Here is a 20,432-nt window from a genome sequence, read left to right as displayed (position 1 = left end):
ATCTAATTCAGTCACAATATTTTGTTCTTTTAATCACTGTGATGTGAAATAAATTGGTTCTATGTGTTGATGTATTTGAAAGAATACTAAATAATCACAAGTGAGTAAAATACTGATACTTTATTGTACTACGACAATCTGCTTTCTATCCTAACAGGCACAAATCATAATGGACTCTTTGAATCTTTGACCGCTAAAATGTACCTTAAACCTAACATATTTTTGTACTATAGCTTCTATAATAATTCCAGGTTATGGATATGCTCAGTGTTTGAGAGAGCAAATGATGCCATTCTGTAAGATGATGATTCAAGAACTCCAACTCAAGTGTTAACCCTTGGATTTTCTTTAGTTTTGTTAGTTTAGTTGACTACCGACATAAGAATGTCGAAAAACACAGGAAACGAGGCTGAAACTGATCATATTTTCTTTTAATATTTGGTAGTCTGGTGCATGAGCTGGTGTCTGTGTTGTTGTATTTTGCAACACCAACAGTGGCTTGACAAAACTTTTTCATCTCTATAGGATTGGAATTTCTGAGCATGGCATGGAAAAGCTGAAAATATAGGTCACATATTCATCCATATTTCACACTGTGTGCGAGTTTGTGTGGTGGATGGGGCATATGTTTTTGTGGCAGCAAAAGCTCCACTCACAAAGGAAACAAAGCATCTTCTTTGATGAGAGGGCATGAGAGAAAACTCAATTAGTGCTTGAGAAAAGAAAACTCAAAGTGAGTGAAGAAACAGTATTGTGTGAGTGAGTGCGTGTGTGTGTGTGTGTGTGTGTTTGTGCGTGCCTGAGTGCAAGCACAAAGTGGCAAACTTCCACAAAGATCACCACCTACTTCTAAAAAGAAAAATGCAGGACTTCTTGTACAGTATGTAGTTCCAAACTAAACTGTAAGTCCAAAGGAAGGCTAATTCCATAATTAGCGCACCAGCATGGCATTTTTCAGCAGCTGCAGCAGTCTGGCTAGCTCAACATATTTGAACCTCTGCCCTAATGAGGCTATTAAAATGAAAAGATGCCAACTGGGCCACTTTCATTATCACGGAGGTGGAAAGAAAGAGTAAAGCGCGGTACGTACGGAACAGTGGGAGGGAAGGAGCAGGCGAACAGGTGGTGAATGAATTTGTACTGGTATTGCTTCAAAAAAAAGGTGACAGCAAGGTGGATTCTGATTCAAGTGAAATAACGGCAACCCCAGCAATATCAATTCCACTCTATATACACGCAAAAAGTTACACTGAAGGCGTTATTACCTGCAGCATGAGTGCGTGGGGTGAGTGGACGAATATGGAGGCGTTGTCCTTGGGGGAGGATTCAAGGCAGAGCTGGGCATCTGTGGCTCGAGGGTTATAAGTGAAGGCAATACTAGAGGACAGCTTGCCATCATACAGTAAGGTCTTATGATGCTCCGCAAACAGCAAGTCACTTTCAGCCTTGTGCTTGAATGTGCCCTGAGGAGGAGGAAGAAGGAGAATGGAGAGAGAGAGATTTAGTGCCAGAGAAAATAAAACAGTGTCTGAGAAAAGAAAACAGACAAACAGTCTTTCTAAATTACAAAAGGGTCAGTGACCAAGACTATTCTAGCACTAACAAAAGTAAGTACACAGCTACAACCATATTACATTGAGCAATGCACTGTTCAAAAGTATGCTGCTATCATGCTTATGTTTAAGGCTGATTCATACAACTTTCCATATGTTGTTGCCCTCAAATCATTTCTTTACTTTATTGGCGTTGTCAACCAAAACAGGTGGGACTTGACAAACTGACCAACATTTGTCATAAGCGACCACAGAAAATGCAGCAAATTCTGTACTTTTAAAGGCTCCATGATATTAGGAGGACTTTTTAAAAAAAAAAAAAAACATTGCCTCCTTCATAACAAATGACATTGGCACTATATTTTTTCAGTTATCCATGAATGGTTGAAAAGCACACATCACTTCCCTGTATCAGTTATTAAATATCTCTCATAAAAATACTATTGCATCTAGTGTTATGCCCTCCCACCTGGTAACCTGGACCCAGCTGATAGATAGCCAGGATCTGAGCAGCACTGAGAGCTTCTCCAAACAGGTAAACTGCCCCCATCTGTCCACAGAACACACGGTTGGCGTCTGCCGTCTCCGACGATCCCAGGAAACACTTGTCAAATGTCTGCAGCAGAGAGAATGCAAGCGAAGGGGGGGTGAGGGGGAGGTGGTTGAGGTAGGGTTTTGAGGAATCAAGAAAGGAGGGGAAAAAAAGACAGAAAACAATTAGTTTGGGAATCAAGAAAAGAATGAAAGATGAAAAGGAAGGAAGGAAGGGAGGGAGGAAGGGAAAAAAAGACAGGAAAGAGCAAAATAGCAAGAAAGAACAAAGAGGAATTCATGTTAGCACTTACTATAAACAGCAACACACAGCCTCAAACTACGAGCATAGCTAACATGATAATGTTAATCTTCCTCCAGTCATGGTCAGTGAGGCATACGGAAAAAATGTTGAGAATGATATGGCCACATCTCAATCAAGTAGCTAATTTGCTTTCTGACATACTGACACATCTAGAGGATTATATTACACTGCGGAGGCATTTTTATTCCTTACAAAAATTTGATTTAAAAATCTCATATCTCAGCATGACAGAAAGTAATCCTGGGGACTGTGACAGAGTTCGTACTGTGATGTGTGAGAGGAGCAGAGTGTATGTAACCATTTTTCCGCTGTACTATCCATGCAAAAAGATGGGAGAAAATGGTTTCACCCCCAAGGCCTCTGATAGCAAAGACTGAGATTAGATCTATGTGTGAGCGAGAAGGGCATGAAAGCGAGGTTTGGTTTTCAGTTTTGGGTACACGCTCCAGCGGCAATATCTTGATATATGACAGAAAACTTGTTACATGGACCCACATGTCTAGTTAATGTAATGTAAAGTGTACGATGCAGCAGGTAGAATTATAACCATAAATTTTGCCCTGGGGGGTTTGTGCAGCAATAGTCAAGATTTACAAACACACACACAGAACACACTCAGCTATAGAAACGGTCCACTTGGAGAATTAGTTTGATATTTTGGGAAATAAATATACACTTATTCGCTTTCTTCCAGTTACATAAGAAGATTGATACCAGTCTCTAGTTGTACTGCTATCTGTTTCCCCTTGTTTCCAGCTGCTGGCAGTAGCTCCACATTTACTGCACAGACATGTGAGTGGTATTGAGCTTCTCATCTAACTTTGGTCAAGAGAATAACCTTATTCCCCGAAATGTCAAACGATCCCTTTAACCAATAATCCATGAGAATTTGTTCAGATAGAAAATATTACACAAGCTTGCGGCTGATTCCAAAGAACATTTGCAAACAGCGAAGAACGTTTTCGAACTGTTGCTACTTACGTCGCTGGTGTTGACGAACCAGGCGATGTCTCCGAAGGAAGCCAGTTCCCCGTTCACGTAGCAGCTAATTTCACTGTTTTTCCAGCGATTGTAGATGTGAACAAGAGTTACCATGTACCACTGCAGAAAAAACAAAACAAAAAGCAGCATATTCTCACACTGTGAAACTGTTACAGTATATGTGAGGTATCAATCACACACAAGATATCAATAAGTCAGCATACGGTGAGAGTCATCTAACCTACTCCATTAGCCTGATTCCATCATGTTTCAGTACTCGGTCCCCTCGAGCTAAAATCCCACCTACTTAGGTTTATAGTTTTCTCCTCAGCCTTACAACCAGTGAAATAGGTTACCACTCTTACCACTGTGAAATAGGTTATTATGGACAGACAGACATGACAGAACATGCAGAAAGCTTAAAAATAAGACTGAAAAATCAACTAAAATGAGTTCTGACTCCTCATGAGGTTTTTTGGGGTAAGGTAGTGCCTTCATGTCCAGAGGAAGAAGGAGGAAGTTTCATATTGTCCACAGGCAAAGGATCTTTCTGACTGTGATGATCTTCAGTGAGTACTGTGCCTGGAAGGGACTGAGTGTATTAGATAATCCCTCTCTTAAATCGCCCTCATTCCTCCTTCTTCTGGTTCTGTTTTTCCCCCCAGAGTCAGGTAAGATATGACAGTTCCTTCATACAGCAAGGTTTAGATTTATTGTGTGTGTTTATGTGATTGATTATGCGTGTGATGACATATGAATTCTGTAATCTAATTACAGAGACCTTCCCAGGATTTGTCTTTTTATGTGCATGAATATTTGGTTTGTCTGGGTTACCAGACCAGCGCCTGTGCTCTGTTTTGTTTTACTTCTTTTCATACCTTCTGTGGTTTGAAGTCGTACTTCACACAGTGCTGGAATCCTTTCCCCTTGGATTTTAATGAGGTCACTATCAAACAGCCGCCCACAAAGTGTGCTGAGTAACCTAGGCCTTTGCTGGTGCGGAAGCTAAAAAGAAACAAAGAGAAACATACAGCTTTAGTTTCTGAGTTAATGTTTTATGTCGAATACATTCAAGGGCAACAAGGGCAAGGGTTATAGTGTCCAATAAATCTTATAAACACTTTAAAAAGGGTCTGAAAAGGATAAAGATAGCAAACAATCATTTCTCAACTCCACAAAGTCTTCCTATCATTCACCGTGTCCCGGCGGGACGGGGCCCCTGCATGCAATTTAGTGAATTTATCTCTTTTTAAAAGGACACAGGGCTGAAGAGGAGCTTTTATTACAGATTCTCTCAAGCAGCTCATTGGCTGCCCGGCTTGGTTATCATTTTCTCAGAAGCCCAAACAGATCTTTGTTGTATAAATTAGATTTTTGACAGAAAATTAATTATTGCTTCAAAATGAGATGATCGGAGGGCTTGATTTACTCGCTTCTGGCAGAGGGAGCGAAGGATGAGGAGACAGGAAAGATGGAGGGGGAAGCACAACTGTTTTTCATCTGTGAGGCTGGAGGCTGCAGATTTTCAGCACAGTTTCAGGCTTCAAATGTATTTATAGATATACCACAGTAGTACTGGAGACTTTGATGAAGATTTACTCATGCACATGTACTTACTTACAAACCCAACTTTTCATTCAATTCCCCTTCTCTTTGTATTATTTAAACTAAAAATATGTACTACTTTTTAAGTGAGAGGTAAAAAAAAAAAAAGACCACTCCAGCAATTCATATGTAGGAAGTTTGAACAAACAGTTAAAAGGCAAAGAGTTTACTGGTTAGAGAACAGTGTTTCTATGTTACCTACCAGTACAGGTAAGGCTTGTCTTTGTCTACATTTATGTTGTTGAGAGGATCCATGCGGAGCCATGTGTGGAATGTAAACCCATTCTGGTATGGCCATTTTGCTATGGGAGGCAGAGCTATAGCCTGTTAGGGAAAAAAAAAAACATAACAGCAGATGACAGTGAGATATGTATCGCTCTGACCATCTCAAAACTAACAAACAGGAAAGAAAACATACTATTTTGGGGAAAAATATCAAGCAAACATGCCCTTCCAGGAAGTTTGGACACCATTACTCTAAAATTGTTTCTGTATGTGTGCGGGCTTGTGTGCTCCCAGGCCTTCCCCTCTTGTTAGCAGGAAGAATGAGGTACGTGTGTTACTTCTTAAACACAATGCTGACAAACACAGACGAGTACTAATGAAATTCAGATCAACCACATGAGACCCCAAACCCACAAGGCAGACTTCTGCACATGCACACACATAATGTAAAGGGCCTGACTGATGCGACATTCAATGGTGCACATATTTACGCAGCTTCCTGTGCATTTAATGTGATGAAAAGTTCAATTATCTCCATGTTGCAATAATCACGTTATCTGTCCTTTACTCCTACAACAAATAAATCAAGAAAAACATCAAAAAGAAAATGATTTGCTATGTCCCACAGACTTAATTACTGTTGGCGATTAATGACTGATCAAAGAGTCATTGTGATGGGAAAATTATCCTAAAATTCAAGACAAAAAAATAATTGCAATGAGCATTAAAACTGGAGAGCGCAAACAAATCTAACATGAAATGAATAAACAATCTGTTTGATATCGCTCAAGGAAATGACTGATTCTTTCTTTTAAAGTGTCTGCACAATAATCTAGGTAATCTCTGATCCTGTAATGTGCATTTTATTGTATTTCATCCAAACATGTTGTATACTTAACACTCATCAGGTGTCATTCTCCTACCTGAAACCTAATTGTGGTTGTATGGTATTTAAAGCAATATCTACAGAACGTAAACAACCAATGTTTTGAATAAACTAATGTGCAGGCAAAGCACAACCATTTGAATAGTCCAAAGCTGAATGGATCCTTCCATGTCAAATTAGATAAAAGTTGTTGCAGCACCGTCTCAGTTTTCATTCAAATCTTGTCTATATCATAAATGGATCCCAAAACTAAGGCCTATGAAATATTTCTGTACAAATCCTTTGATTTCATATTTTTTAAGCCCTCAATTTTATTTCATTTTTATAGCCTCAAAAATGGGCATTCATATCTTTACAAGTATTGTTCCTAGCCTCACCAAACTTTGTAGGATGAAACACAAACATGTGTTCTGTATACCAAAACCATTAAATCCTTGTATTGCATGCCATTTTATTCTTATAAGGCCCTAGATTTGTAAAATAGAGCAAAATTCCTAAATGTTGAGGGTACTACAAAGCCGCATTTTTGCACCAATATGATATCAATCATTATTTTTTCTGCAAATACAATCTTTCATTAATTTTGTGCCAATATTTGAGGTCTCTACCACCAATGGACATGAAGATATTATGAAGTAAAACAAGGCGCGGTAGCATGTTATGGTCGTTTTCACAGAACCATATGTGGGGTATGTGGGGTAACTGGAAAATTTGAAAAAATGGGTTGATAATACCCTCGATATCATTCTTGTTTAGGAATTTTGCACTTTTTTTCCAAGTCTAGAAAATCAAAAGGCATGCAGTACAAACTTTTAATGGTTCAGTCAACATGTTTGTCTTCCATCCTTCAATGTTTGGTGAGGCTAGGAATAATATTTTTAAAGATATTAATGCCCAAGCATGGCTTCCAAGATGAGGCAGTTTTGAGATTGTAGAAATTAAAAAAACATACCAAGGCCAAAAAAAATATAAAAACATTGAAATTAAACAAAAATATTTTACAGGCCTTAGTTTTGGGACCCAAACATTATATAGACAAACTCTGAACAAAATCTGAGACGGTGCTGACACCAGTTTCCTGGATTCTGTCTGATTTGGCATGGAATGACCCGAATAGCAACAGCTCCAACGAGTAAGAGACACATGAATAATATAAACATATAGTGCTCAAACATTCAGTTTCATCAAAGAGCATGCTATTAGCTCCATTTCTAGATATTTTTCTGTAAGTGTGTAACAGCCTTTGAGGTTTGAGGAAGGTCTGAGTGATAATGGCAGACGAGACAATGTTTTCATTAACTAAGAGAATGTGTGGAGGTTATATATTGGAGAAAAATCACCTGTGTCAGTGAATGACTGGCACAATGGAAAGCAATTCAAAGAGATCATCATGTAATATCTGAAGTCCCATCTTTCTCCCTCTCATTGGTCTGAAGGGAAATGGAACTTCTTGAAAATTTTGGGAAGTGGTTGTGGTGCAGTTCCACATTCTGGCGGCTGACCATTATCGCATTAATATTTAGTGGGAAATTTTGCAACTCGATGCACTGAGGCATTCACTAACACTAAATTTACACTTGTTAGGTCATCATCTATGGGTTAACACTTAAGGAGAAGTTATTTTTGTGGTGCAGTGGCAACATTTGTGGCATTACGAAGTGTACTCACGGCTGCATTTTTCCCTGGAAAGCTGAAGAAGGAGTCTGGGCCATTCCTGTGAGCCATGTACTTCAGCACTGACAAAAGCTTCACCGCATGACGAGGCTGAGGAGACAACACAATATATGGGGATCATTTTTGACAGCTGACAGTGTAAATGTCCAAACACGCATACACATGCACAAAAAAAAAAAGCATTTAAACCCTAGTTACTATCTTAGGCTCCTACTTTCGTGGCAGCACAACCACCACCTCTAAGACAGTTTGCTTTGCCCGTCTGGTGCCAAGCACAAAGGGCAAAGGTGGGAGGAGAGGCACAGACAGGTGGGAGGTCATTCAAATGAGGCAAAGCAAAGCCAGTTGTTGGTATATTGGTGGAAATTGGGTCTTAGAAGATTAAAACTGAAACAGCGCCGGAATGATGCAATCATTTGTTTGCAATGCAATCAAACCTAAACAGCTTCACCAAGTTTTTTTTATTACTTATTTCTATCATCATCATTGTAGTTATTTATTGTACATTGTACTAATTAATCATGTGTTCACATCACAACGTTCTGCACCATCCACACAACAATATGATTTCCTGGAGAAGAGTCTTTTCCATTTGTTAAGCTATTTTTAACATGTTTCACTCTGATTGGCGCAGCTGTGATGTGACCGGCTGATAGTGTATTTATTAATTATCACATCCCGCACTTTATATTGCACGTCAGCCGCCCCTTTTGCACTTTGTTCTGCTGCACCTACATAAACCAAAATAGCAGGTGTGCTTAGAGACACCCACACAGTCGGAGCGCCCGCGGCCTGCCACCCTGCGCTTGTCTTTACGCTTGCGCGATTAAAATAGGGCCCTTACAGTTCATGGTTGCAGCCACAGATGATTAAAAGCAAGTACAGCTTTGCCACTGCTTTAAATTTAACTCTCAGACTTATCAGACGTTGACATCCAAAGAGATTTACTTCCTGTAGCAGAACACTGAAACGTCTTAATTTCTTACGGCGTACAAGTGATGCATATCGCAAAGTACGTTTATCAAAAATACGCTGTTCTAACTCACAGAATTTTGATATTGGGGTCGGATAAATGTTGAGTGTCAGAAATTCCTATGCAATTTTCAACAAGTTTTTAGATATGGTTAAATTCTGCACCCATCCCATCCATCCCATTTCCCCGGATATTTCACAAGGATGAAATGAAGAGAGGAGCAGTGGCAAAAGTTGCTTGAAAAAGTGGGAGAGAGGTGAAATCTAGAAGCATAAAAGCAACTTGACCCATTTCCTTGACAACTTGATTAGTGTCAGTGATCAATGGGTTAACTCTCCTTCTCTTCCTGCCTCATCTGTCTCTCCCTCTGTGCCACTGGTTCTGTCTTAATATAGTAACTTATCTTCTATACACGTATCATACATCTTCAGTTTACTGTGGCTATTCCCTTACAGCCGCACACGACAACTATGGTAGTTTATTTTCTCCAACTAGGTCTTTTGGCTCACAATGTTTTAATATTGTAGTAAATATAGACTGGAAAAGGTAACTCAAATTCAGAACCTAAGGCTAATCTCATAAACAACGTAATATCAATAATGTAACGCTGCCCTGGATTCAAGACCACTGTAGTGGAGTAGTAGGCTGGTTCCACATGATTTATCTTGTCTCTGTGACGAGGGCATTGGCCTGGGGGACGACAGCAGTTGAAGTGTTGCTAGCACATTCCTCATGCAGGTCCCAGACAACCAAGACAGATCACCGTGGTATGACTCTGACTCACCCACTGGCCTTTCTCCCCTTGCAGTTTGCTGAAGAAAAGCTTCAGCTCTTTGACTGTGATGCTGTAGCTGGCAAGCACGCCCAACATGTCCACCAGAAGGTCTGAAAGAGATACACGTGCACGCACACACACAGCGGGGGCAGAGGTTAAACATAGAAACATACAGGGGTTGAACATAGCATAGCAGAGAAATACAAGATGTAATAATCGAACCCTGAAGGTGAGAGGAAGCTCCAGATGACTGCATTTCAAAAAAAAAAAACCTTTCAAGATGTGCTCTTTCAACGTAATGGTCAGTTTTAGCCAGTTTTTCCATCAACCTCACAGTGATTTCATCTTGACGTTGATGTGTTAATATTACAGTGATGTCCCAGCTACCAGGAGCTGAGAATAATTAAAGTAGGATGAGCAGGATCCAAGTTAAAAATCAGGAGACTTAAAATAGAGAGGACACTCTGGGAGTCCCAGCTACTGTGCACCGACTTTCATCAGTTATTACTGACTAATGATGAGAGTATGACAGATCTATGAGTAGCATGCACATGTACTTCTCTAAATATAAAGATGAGTGGCAGTCATATCTGGGCAGGTCTTTTTTCCACATAAGTACCCAAACTCAGCAGTTCTGTCATCCGCAGTCAGTATTTCAGACAAATTATGTGAAGAGAGGAAGCGACAGCCTGCAAATCTACTGTGAGTGCAACGAAAGAGGGATTTAAAAAAAGGCAAAGGTTAATCTTTAAGCTTAATATGATGCAGTTAAAGTTGCTCATGTGAAATCAATTAAAAATGTACATCTGTTCTATGAAACAACTCTTTAGGAAGACTTTGCATACAAGTTAAAAGGCATAGCATTTGTACTTTTGTGAATATTACTATAACCATCACTTTCAGCTGCCTGGTTACTGCTGGGCTGTATCTGTCTTTGCCTGACTGCACAATCCCTTTAGGCCAGCACTGTTCTAGCCGGCGAAAAGTTCACTGAGCCGCACACTGTAGGATTAATTTGTACTAATTTGCAGATGGGCAACAGACTAGACTCTAGAGAGACTATACAGGATGATTGTGTCCTTATTTACTGCAATACATCAGGGAACGCTCTAGCCTTCAATGCTGGAGGACGAAACCATGAAGTTACTTTAAGCACGAAAAATGGATGGTAAAATGCTAAGATTGGTTTGTTTATTTGAGATGATTCAATTCATCCTCAAAGTTGGAATTCCTCTTATAGCTTCTTCCCCCTTCACACAGATGTCTTCTAGCGGTTGTGGGGATTCAGTATCTTGGTCGGTGTCTTGCACAGTCTTTGTAATTGCTACACAACCCAACTACCTTTAAATTAAAAAACAATAATATTTACAGACTAATTAACCACAATTAATGGCTTCAGATGAGTTAAACTGGACAGGTCAGATGGGTAAGTTATATTGCTTGAAACATGTTGGAAAATGTGTCCCATGCTTCCAAACACTTTTTCCAAGATGAGCTGTTGTCTTCAGTACCTGCGATCATGCTGTCGGTGGTGGATATACGCTGGACCACCTGCTGGATGAGCCCCACATCGGTGCACGCCTGCAAGTTGCGGACGCTCTTCTTGAGGATGGCGGTGAAGATGCTCCAGACCTCGGCCTGACAGGTGGGCTCGCACTTGTCCAACAGCTCCACCATGCACACGATGCTCTCCGGTTCCTGGATGATAAAGTTCATCTCCAGGTCAAACTGGCCGCCAACCAGCTGGAGGACAGATACAAAGAGAGAGGTGAGGGAGGGAGGGAGTGGGGGAGAGAGTGTTCAGTGTCAGTCAGCAATCATGAAAACAGAAAAGAGCAATAGGCACAAATGTGCCATAAACTCCACTTTTATCACCGGTTAAACATAACCAAGAGCTTCAAAAAGGCATAAACAAATGTATTCACATTACTATGTGTGTGCACACTCCCAGACAGATGATTAATCGTGCATCAGAGCTGCTGCTAGCCAAGTGGATTAAAGGTCAGGGGGAAAACACAGGTCTCTGTCTGTATGTCTGTACGTCTGACAATGGATTCAACTGTTTACTGCTAGCCTTGAGATACTGTGATAAACTCAGAGCAAAGAAATATCAAAAAAGTAGCCATGTCAGTGAAACTAAGCTAGACATCCAGTGCAGACCCAAACAGTGAAATGAGTATTTAGAGGTCTTTTGTTCCTGTAGGAGGCACTGGAATACTAACAGCATCTGACAGCCTGGCAGACACAGACCCGAGTTGAGATTAATTTTCACTTATGATATTCAAGAGAATACATAGAGTGATACCGCTGAACCTCATCCTAAAATCTACATCGAAGACCAGGGGCTACCCAGTATGCACTGTTTTCATTATAGCTTCACATCTTTTACACAAGCGAGTTTTACATCAAAAACACAAAATGTTATTCATGGACAACAAGAAAGAATGTAAATGCATCCCACCCCGTCAGTGACCCTTAGCTCCAGCTAAAGCCTGTTCAGGGAGTGGTGAGGCAGAATGCTTGTCTTCTTGCGAAGGAGTAATGTTCTTGGTGTGTGGAAATAAATTGTATGAGCCATAAATGTCATAATTTGTCACTTCTTAATAGTTGTGATGACATTTTTATTATTGAACCCTGCCTAATAGAAAAAAGATAAGGAAAATAACAATGCTGATGTCAAATTAATTTCAAGAGTAAGGCTGTCATGTTTAGAATCAAGGAGGTGTGACTGGACAAAAAAATGAACATGTGATAGTCGTACTCGGCCATTACACGGGCTAGATGTGAAAACAATAATCGCTGGGTACGGGGGAATGGAAACTGTCCCATTAAAATGAGTGAAGCTAGATTAACTCCTTGTGCATGTGTTTGTGTGTGTTGTGTGCGAGATAGGGAAGCGGGAAAATTGGGGAAACGCTGCCGCCGCCAACATCCAATAGGACAGGAGATAAAGTGACAATAACACTGACGCAGACCCCACCTATCGTCCCTTTAACCTCGTCTCACAGAATATCGATTTGTTCTCTCATGTCAAGGCGTCAACATGAAAACAATGAGACTATCCATCACCAAATACACAAAAAGCCATTTCTTTTAATCTTCATACATTGTTGTTTATCATTAATATGCAATGTACAAATATTTTATACTGTTATGCCAATAATCATACCGATTATAATACTTTACTTTTTATAATTTTAACAAAAAATATACTTTTAAGCACCAAAATATCTTTAACAGTCATATTTAGCAATTGTTCCTGTGACAAGCACCATGTTCACTGTGTCAGCTTGACATACAAGGAAAGACGTTATATGACAACAGATATCTCAACATATAGCCTAAGCAAAAAAGAAATGTTAATTCTGTACTTTACCACTGGATGAAGTGATTGGGTCAGTTGAAAAAAAAAAAAAACAAGGGGCGTTCTGGTGGCCAAGTAGTTAATACTGCAACGTCGCCATTTTGACATTCGTTCTATGTCACACTGACCTTTCTGTTTCTGTCAGTATCTACGCTGCCAGTTAGGGCTGCAACTAACAATTATTATCATTATCAATTAGCCTAATCTGCCGATTATTTTCTCTATTTGTCTATTGGTCTATAAAAATTCAGAATACCGTGAAGAATGTCCATCACATTTTTCAAGTGCCCGAGATGATGTCTTTGTTTTGTACGACCGATTAGGTCTCTCAGCTAGCCCAGCTGTTAGGGCAACATGCCAAAGCCTATGTAAAAACACTTATATTAACACATGCATTCATTAATGTCCCACTGGCAACCTGTCTCCTTCATTATTTTTTTCTTTCCATGCAAGTCACTGATAAATCACGCGTCTCTCTACAGAGTAGCGTGTATAAACTTGGGGGTGGATGCCTCCGATTGCAGCCAGGTCTGCCATTAATGGATGTTGGGTGCCATTTTGCCACAGTAACAGTTGATTTATGAGCCTGACACTGTGAGCGAGTCATCCATCCATCAGAGTCAGTTGACCAAGGGGATGGAGAACAATATGGGGATGGGGACAGAGCACCCCACACACTACATTTACATACACCTGGCATACGTTTGAGGATAACGGGGAAAGAGTTTGGGCTGGGTTTGTGGGTTTGTCCCTTCCTACGTTTGGGAACATGTTTGATTTCAAGATAGATTGAACAGTTATCTTGTCAGAACATCTTGTGATGTGAGGAACTGATATCGTCAACCACAACCACCATGATCTACTTCACTTTGTGATAATATGATTAGTCAATAGACAGAAAGTAAACTAGTGACTATTTTGGAAAAGAATTAAATATCTAAGTCATTTACCAAATAAGTTCTAGATTCTTAAGTTTGACAATTTCTTCTTGTCATTCATTGTAAATTTTGGGGGGTTTTGGTCAGATAAAATAAGCAATCAGTTAAAAAAAATCCCCTCGGGTCCACTAATTCTGCAGTGTGATGTGAAAAATCAACCTTCTTGTATACAACTTTCAAGTGATTTGTGAAAGACTGATAGCGGAGCTGAGTAGAGAAGAGAAATTCACAAACAATAATTTGACCACAGCTGTCATTTGTGAGTGTAAGAGTGTTATGTTCTGTTTTGGAAGTATCTGCTTATAAAAAAGAAAGAAACATAACATTATCTGACATTATCCATCATTACAGCATGTACTGGCCTCTCAAATCTTCAATATCAACATTCATTTAAGGTCTGTGTGACAGGAATTATAGTCTGTAATGCCCAAGGAGAGTAATACCGTTACTTCTAGAGAGTCTGTCTGGACTGCAGCGGCACACTAACCTGTATAGAATCTGTCATTTTCTTCTACTTCTTTTTATCAAGCCAAATATTATCACAATTCTCAAAAAGAGGCCAAACCAACCAAGTTAAGCTACTCAGGTGAATGTTTTACATGTATAACTGACATGTATAACTAGCAGATGAACGCTGTGTAGTTGTTTCAATGGCGTATCTTATTATAGAAATGTGTTTCAGGATATAAAATTAAAATGTCACGTTCAAACGTACTTTGTCTTATGGTAGCACTCTGCTCCAAACCTGGAGACCATGTACCACTTTGCCACCATTACCAACTGCACCAGCAAAAACAAAAAGTAATTTCCTATAGCTGTGAGAGAACAAGTTTCATGTGTTTATCGGTGCATGCTGAAGAGGTTCACAGTGTTTCAATTTCTTCAATTGTTCAATTCAGTCATTTACATTGCTCTATTTTAGGAACAAGTGTTACACGTCGCCAGCTACAGCTTCAACTACAGCCAAGAGAGGCACCTGCATCTAAAGCTGCCATAAAGTCAGTGTCTTTATGGCAGCTATAGACACCAGATCCCTGGCTGGGTAACCTAGCCTGGCTGTTCTCCCCTGAGGCCTGCCTGAATTAATCATGGCTGAGCAGCCAAGCAGCCACTGGGCCGTAACACAAAGCACAAACAGGCTTCTATGGTCTCCATGGAGAACAACATGGGAGGACGGCAGGGCTAACTGGTAAGCCACAACCAGAATTCATATCTATTGCCGGAGCTACACTTGTATTCAAGGTTACTTGATAGCCGGAGCAACGAAGGATTAGGACTTCTGAAAAACTGAGATTCCAAATCCAATGTCAAACATGTCACTAGAATCCACAGGGCAAATATTTCTTTCATATCCCCAAATCCTTGTTAAAACAAAAAGTGTCAACAATATTTATGGGCTGCATAATGGGACTTTTGAAATAAAACATGTTGTTAATTTATGTTTCCTGCCTACCTATTTTATGCACATTTTCAATTTGGAAATAACCAGAAATAAAAAAAAATAAAATAGAAAGACAATCGTGTAATCTAAGTTGTCATCTTCTCTTCAGTATATTTGTGTACAGCTAGTTGATGGAAACATGCACATTTTTGCCAAACTCTCTAATATTTGTTTAAAACTATTATTCCAAAGGTATTAGGAGTAACATCATCGCATATGTAGCATTGCATATGTTTCTATAAAGGCTACAATTCATCAGTCAACAATATAATTTCCACTGTTTTTACAAAACACAGATAGAGACCATACATTTTGGCAGTGAGCAAGAAACTGAGACATTAACAAGTAAAGGTTTAATATATCAGAGCAGAGCTTTTTGAGGGACTTCTAAAGCATTACAGACGGCTACATGACGCTGAGGATGAGAGCGAGCAACAAATGATGGTCATTTTGCACCAAAGGGGAGAAAATTACCCATCTAAATGTAATAGGCAGAAACACTGATGCTGCCAAGCCACGGCTGCGGGGCGATGAGCCCCTCTACTCATTGTGTGTCCGTGTGTCCGTGTTGATGTTCGTCTTTCAGTTCTCTCCCTAATGAAACTGCAATTAATTCTATGGGTGAAATCATTTGAATATGAAGTAATTTGCCTAAATGAGACAACTGCAAAAATGGACAACAGAAGAATGCCTGTGATAAATGTGTGCTCACGTCTAGCATGTCTCATGTTAGTAGTTTGTTAGATGGGTTAAATCAGGCTTTGAATTGCTCTGAGCAATCAGAATACAGTATGTCGATGTCTTGTTATCTTCTCATTAGACGTGAGAAGAGGTCTAGAAGATCTGAATGGTTGGTTATAGCTGATTTCGTTAGTGTGTTGTGATGCTTCAGTGATGGAAAAAAATATGTAAATGCTTGTCATTTTTCAGAGCAAGTTCAATTTGTTCTCTACAAGAGGACTATAAATGTCAGCTTGTGTGTAATTACAACCCATCCTGCCTATGGTTTTCAGTCTTTTTTATATAAACCAAGGTACTGAAATACTCAACGAATGGGCTGTCGGAGTGACCATGCTTTCACCAAACACCGATGGCCTACTTTTTCAACAGCTCTTTTAACTAAATCTCTTTTAACAAGCTATCTTGTCAAACCGAAGGCAGTTTAGCTTATTCTTCCATGAGCCCCCCTTCTCCCCCCTACCCCCACTTCCACACACACTACCCAAACAGAAACATCCATCAACAGTGACCCAACACATGATTCGTGATATGACAACATCTTATAATCCTGCGCTCTTCACTGCTGATGAACACTCACATTTCCAATATTTTGATGTGAGATGTTGAAATGGTTCCAGCAGAAAGGGAGGTCAACCAAATAATCTGTCCTACTCAAATCCCTCTAGTGCAGGCGGTGATACGGAGGAATGAGCTTCTGATGGAGTAGATGAGAGGAAATAGTCAGACGAGGGCCTCGGAGTGAAAAGGAGGTACTTTATTTGAAGGGGTTTGTGAATTCGAAAGAGATTATAAAACACGCAAGAACCATTTCAGTGATGAATGGGGGGGATATATTTTGAGCTCGTACATGCTCAAGTCTGTCCACTGTTTCTTGTTCAGCTTAACAAATACTGTGTTATTTCCTTTAATCATTCCTGTTAATCACTGTTGCACAACCACCTCCATTTTCACTGAATTTCAAAGCTTATATCAAATGACTTCGCAGTAGGATGTCTTTTAAATTCAGTCAAATGGAAAGAGAAACATCTGGGCTAAATGTTCATTTGAAGCTCTGTTCTTTAAAAAAGAAAGATCGGATGATAACTTGGAGATTATCAAAATATGGAAAATATTCTAGTGCTAGGCAATAAAACAACTCTTTTTTTCCCCTCAAAATATGAAAAAAATATATTCATTTCAACTGTGAGGTGAAATTGCTCTGCAAATTACTGTAAGGAATAAAATAAATCTCTTTCAACCAGCTAATTGTGTGTCAACAGGAAAAGGAAGTCATCCCCTTTCCAATGTAAACAAGTGCACACTAAGGAACGGAGGAGAGCAGTAAGACTGCTACATGCTAAAGATGCAGCAAAATATGAAGTAAAACTGAAAAATCTACTGACTGTTTAATAATGTAAATGTATTTTATATACAGAGATATGTTCGTAGTTTAAAACAACCTTCATCAACACAGATCAACCACACTATTTTTGAGATTTTCACAGATACATCAGCCTGCTTTCAACACAGTCACAACTCATAAGCTCCCTGGATACTTATATTACAATACTGTGATACTGACCTTATTATTCTTTGTCAGTGTCATTATAAAACTGCGTTTCCCTGTATCGGTTACATTCATTCAGTCACAGCAGCAATCCCTCGCCATAGGTTACATGAAAATGATGCCAATGAGTTCGACACAGTGATGTATACAGATTTAAATCTTGGAAAAAAAAGAGAGCACTGCTATCAGATCAGTTCAGGATAAGCAGATATAATGAGATGAGGTATCAGAATCTGTATTGGGAAAGAAAAGGTGGATTGGTGATTCTCTATACACGACCAAACCACAGAACTAAAGAATCATGCATAACTACTTGTTATACGGTCTTGCACTATGGCTTGTTACTCTTGCTCCTGTCGTGAAAAACATTCACAAAACATCCAACCGACATCCAGCCTGGTAAAGGACTCTGCCACTCTACATTTGTCAAAGCAGGAGTGGAAAGAAAAGTGGTGACAATTATGCATGCAGTGACCATGGAATACACTGGTACAATGATCACAGCTCACAACAACCACTTTTTTTTTACCTGACTCGCTCTCTTCATATAGAGCAACTTGTTATTCAAAAGCCACTTTATGAAGGTTTTCTAGAAATGGCACCAAATACTCATTTTGTGTTGATCGTCAACACTGGGAATAATGAACAAATAGTGATAATTAAACTGAAACTGTTAAAGCATTTGTGGGGGTTTGACTCATTATTGTTAAATTAGAAGACTGATTATCTGACACTGTTGAGTACATTTTCTCTCATCAGTGCCACAATGTTACCTTTCTTACACTTTGAGACAAACACGATAATGAGAGACAGAGAGGCGGAGAGAGATATTTTAATAGCTGGATTTCTAAGAATATCTTCAGAAGGGCAACCTGCCAAGCGTTGGTTTTAAACACTGGCTGGCAGTCATTTTTACACTACATTAAATGTGATCATTCCCGGGCAGCAGCTTGATCAACAAATAATTTCCTTTGTTGCTCCATTTTATTTCTCTAAGAAAACAGGTTTTGATACAACATGGAGAAAAACAACAGATAACACATAGATAGAATTGACCGATGCTGTTTTAGATTACATTAAATTTTTGCCATCAGTCCACTCATGTGTCTATTATGCCATTTGCACCATGGGATGGGATTAATGAGGAAGAAGCAAAGATCCAAAGCAAGAAAACAGATAGCAGATACATATTTTGGAACTTCAAACAAATAAGAGCAAAGTTGGTTTAGGAAGATCTCCCTATAGCCATGCTGCTCCATCCTTTCTGATTTACTTGTTGACAGAGTAAGGTTTGCTGAAATTACAGGTACGTCAGCATTTAGGGATACACCTATCCAACTTTTTCTCTCCTGATGCCGATTCTGTTACCTCAACTCACTGGAATGATTTTTATGTGAGGTAATATCAGGACAGGGATTGCTGTGGCACTAAAAACTGAATCAGCAGCCAACCATGACTGAATTAATGTAACTGATAGCGGAAACGCTCAATGTTATGTTGACATTGACAAGGAAACTGTATTTAATATGGATCGCTCACACCGTGACCGTTATCCGATCCGCTTAATAAGGTCAGTATCGACACAAATACCAATTTTGTATATCTCTATCAGCATTCCTGTTTCCTGTATGGGCTCCCGCTCAAATATGCGAACTTTCTCCAAAATACGCCTCTTATTTAATACAATTTAAAGTTACTCCTGAACAGGAGCTGGAATTAGCCTGAGTTAACATGAAAAGTAGAGCTGCAACTATTGGTCATTAATTGATTAGTCGACAGAAAATTAATCCCCAAATATTTTGATAATCATTTGAGTCGTTTTTAAAGAAAAAAATGCTACAATTCTCTTATTTCAGCTTCTTAAATATAAATATTTTATGGTTTCTTTAGTCTTCTATGATCAACATTTTCTGATATTTCATAGGCCAAACGACTAATTAATTAATCAAGAATATAATCAACAACCCTAATGGAAAGATAAAACTTCATCTTCAACTTTATTACAAAGACTTTGTTGAAGACAGGAAGAGTTCTGGGGATGTCTTTGTGTGCGTCATCCTCTTTATTCTGTACTGAAGTAATAAAGTTAGTGCTAAATGGGCTAGAGTTTTTTTTAACTAATAAAAAAGGAGGAGGACGACGAATGTAATCCATGGGAACACCATGTCATGCATTTATCACACATGTTTCGCGTTTGTTTCAGCAAACACAAGCTTGTGCATTTGGATGACACTTTGAATCAAAATAAGTAGCTGCATTTTGACCATTTTGACCACTAAGCAAAGAAAGTCTTGGCAAAGCATTACATAAAGAGGTGCACTGTATAACAGACAATTTTAAGCCAAGAACTATACGGCAATCTAACTTGCAGTGTGACTGCTATTGTCAACAAAAGGAAAAGGCTTGTCAGGAAATGGTCCTCATTAGACGTCAGAGTCTAGGCTTCAGGGCAATCTCCATTTTTCCAAGACAACCTTGACCAACTAAAGTCGTCTGCTTCTGGAATGAGATGTTCAAAATTAAAAGAATACTAGAATACGATCTATTGACTGCTTGGCTTTCTATTTCAGAAAATCTGTCTGGAATGAGATATCCAGTATTAACACAATTAATGCTGAAGAATATGTGTTTTTTGTTAGAGAGACGACAGTGTGAATGCAGACATGGAAAGGAGAGATTTAATCATGAAGAAAACAAAGAATTTCCTTGTTTGATACATCAACGTCAATGGTTTAAGTTTGCATAGTAGCAGTAAATGGGAAGGTTGGCTCTGGTGCAACGTGTTAAAAATAGCAGCTGGATCAGGGAGGTGAAAAAGGAAAGAGATAAACATTAGTGAGGAATTTCAGCCTGCCTTGTTGGAAGGAGGAGTGA

The 20,432-nt window shown here is 39.3% G+C and overlaps 1 protein-coding gene across 5 annotated transcripts in view; it reads right to left on the bottom strand.

The window, feature by feature from the left end:
- lrba (LPS responsive beige-like anchor protein) overlaps nucleotides 1-20,432 on the bottom strand; it is a 190,916-nt gene that overhangs the window by 152,634 nt on the left and 17,850 nt on the right. For all 5 annotated transcript variants that reach the window (XM_042427272.1, XM_042427281.1, XM_042427298.1 and 2 more), the window contains exons 2-9: nucleotides 11,040-11,271; nucleotides 9,538-9,638; nucleotides 7,775-7,870; nucleotides 5,198-5,319; nucleotides 4,269-4,395; nucleotides 3,391-3,510; nucleotides 2,023-2,169; nucleotides 1,266-1,463 (exon numbers count right to left, since the gene is read on the bottom strand). In XM_042427272.1, the coding sequence (XP_042283206.1) occupies nucleotides 1,266-1,463; nucleotides 2,023-2,169; nucleotides 3,391-3,510; nucleotides 4,269-4,395; nucleotides 5,198-5,319; nucleotides 7,775-7,870; nucleotides 9,538-9,638; nucleotides 11,040-11,271 (1,143 nt within the window). The remainder of the gene's footprint in view (nucleotides 1-1,265; nucleotides 1,464-2,022; nucleotides 2,170-3,390; nucleotides 3,511-4,268; nucleotides 4,396-5,197; nucleotides 5,320-7,774; nucleotides 7,871-9,537; nucleotides 9,639-11,039; nucleotides 11,272-20,432) is intronic.

Source organism: Thunnus maccoyii, chromosome 2 (genome assembly GCF_910596095.1).
Source record: "Thunnus maccoyii chromosome 2, fThuMac1.1, whole genome shotgun sequence".
Lineage (NCBI taxonomy): Eukaryota > Metazoa > Chordata > Actinopteri > Scombriformes > Scombridae > Thunnus > Thunnus maccoyii.
The sequence above is the reverse complement of the archived record's forward strand: the minus strand, read 5'-3'. Positions and strand labels throughout refer to the sequence as shown.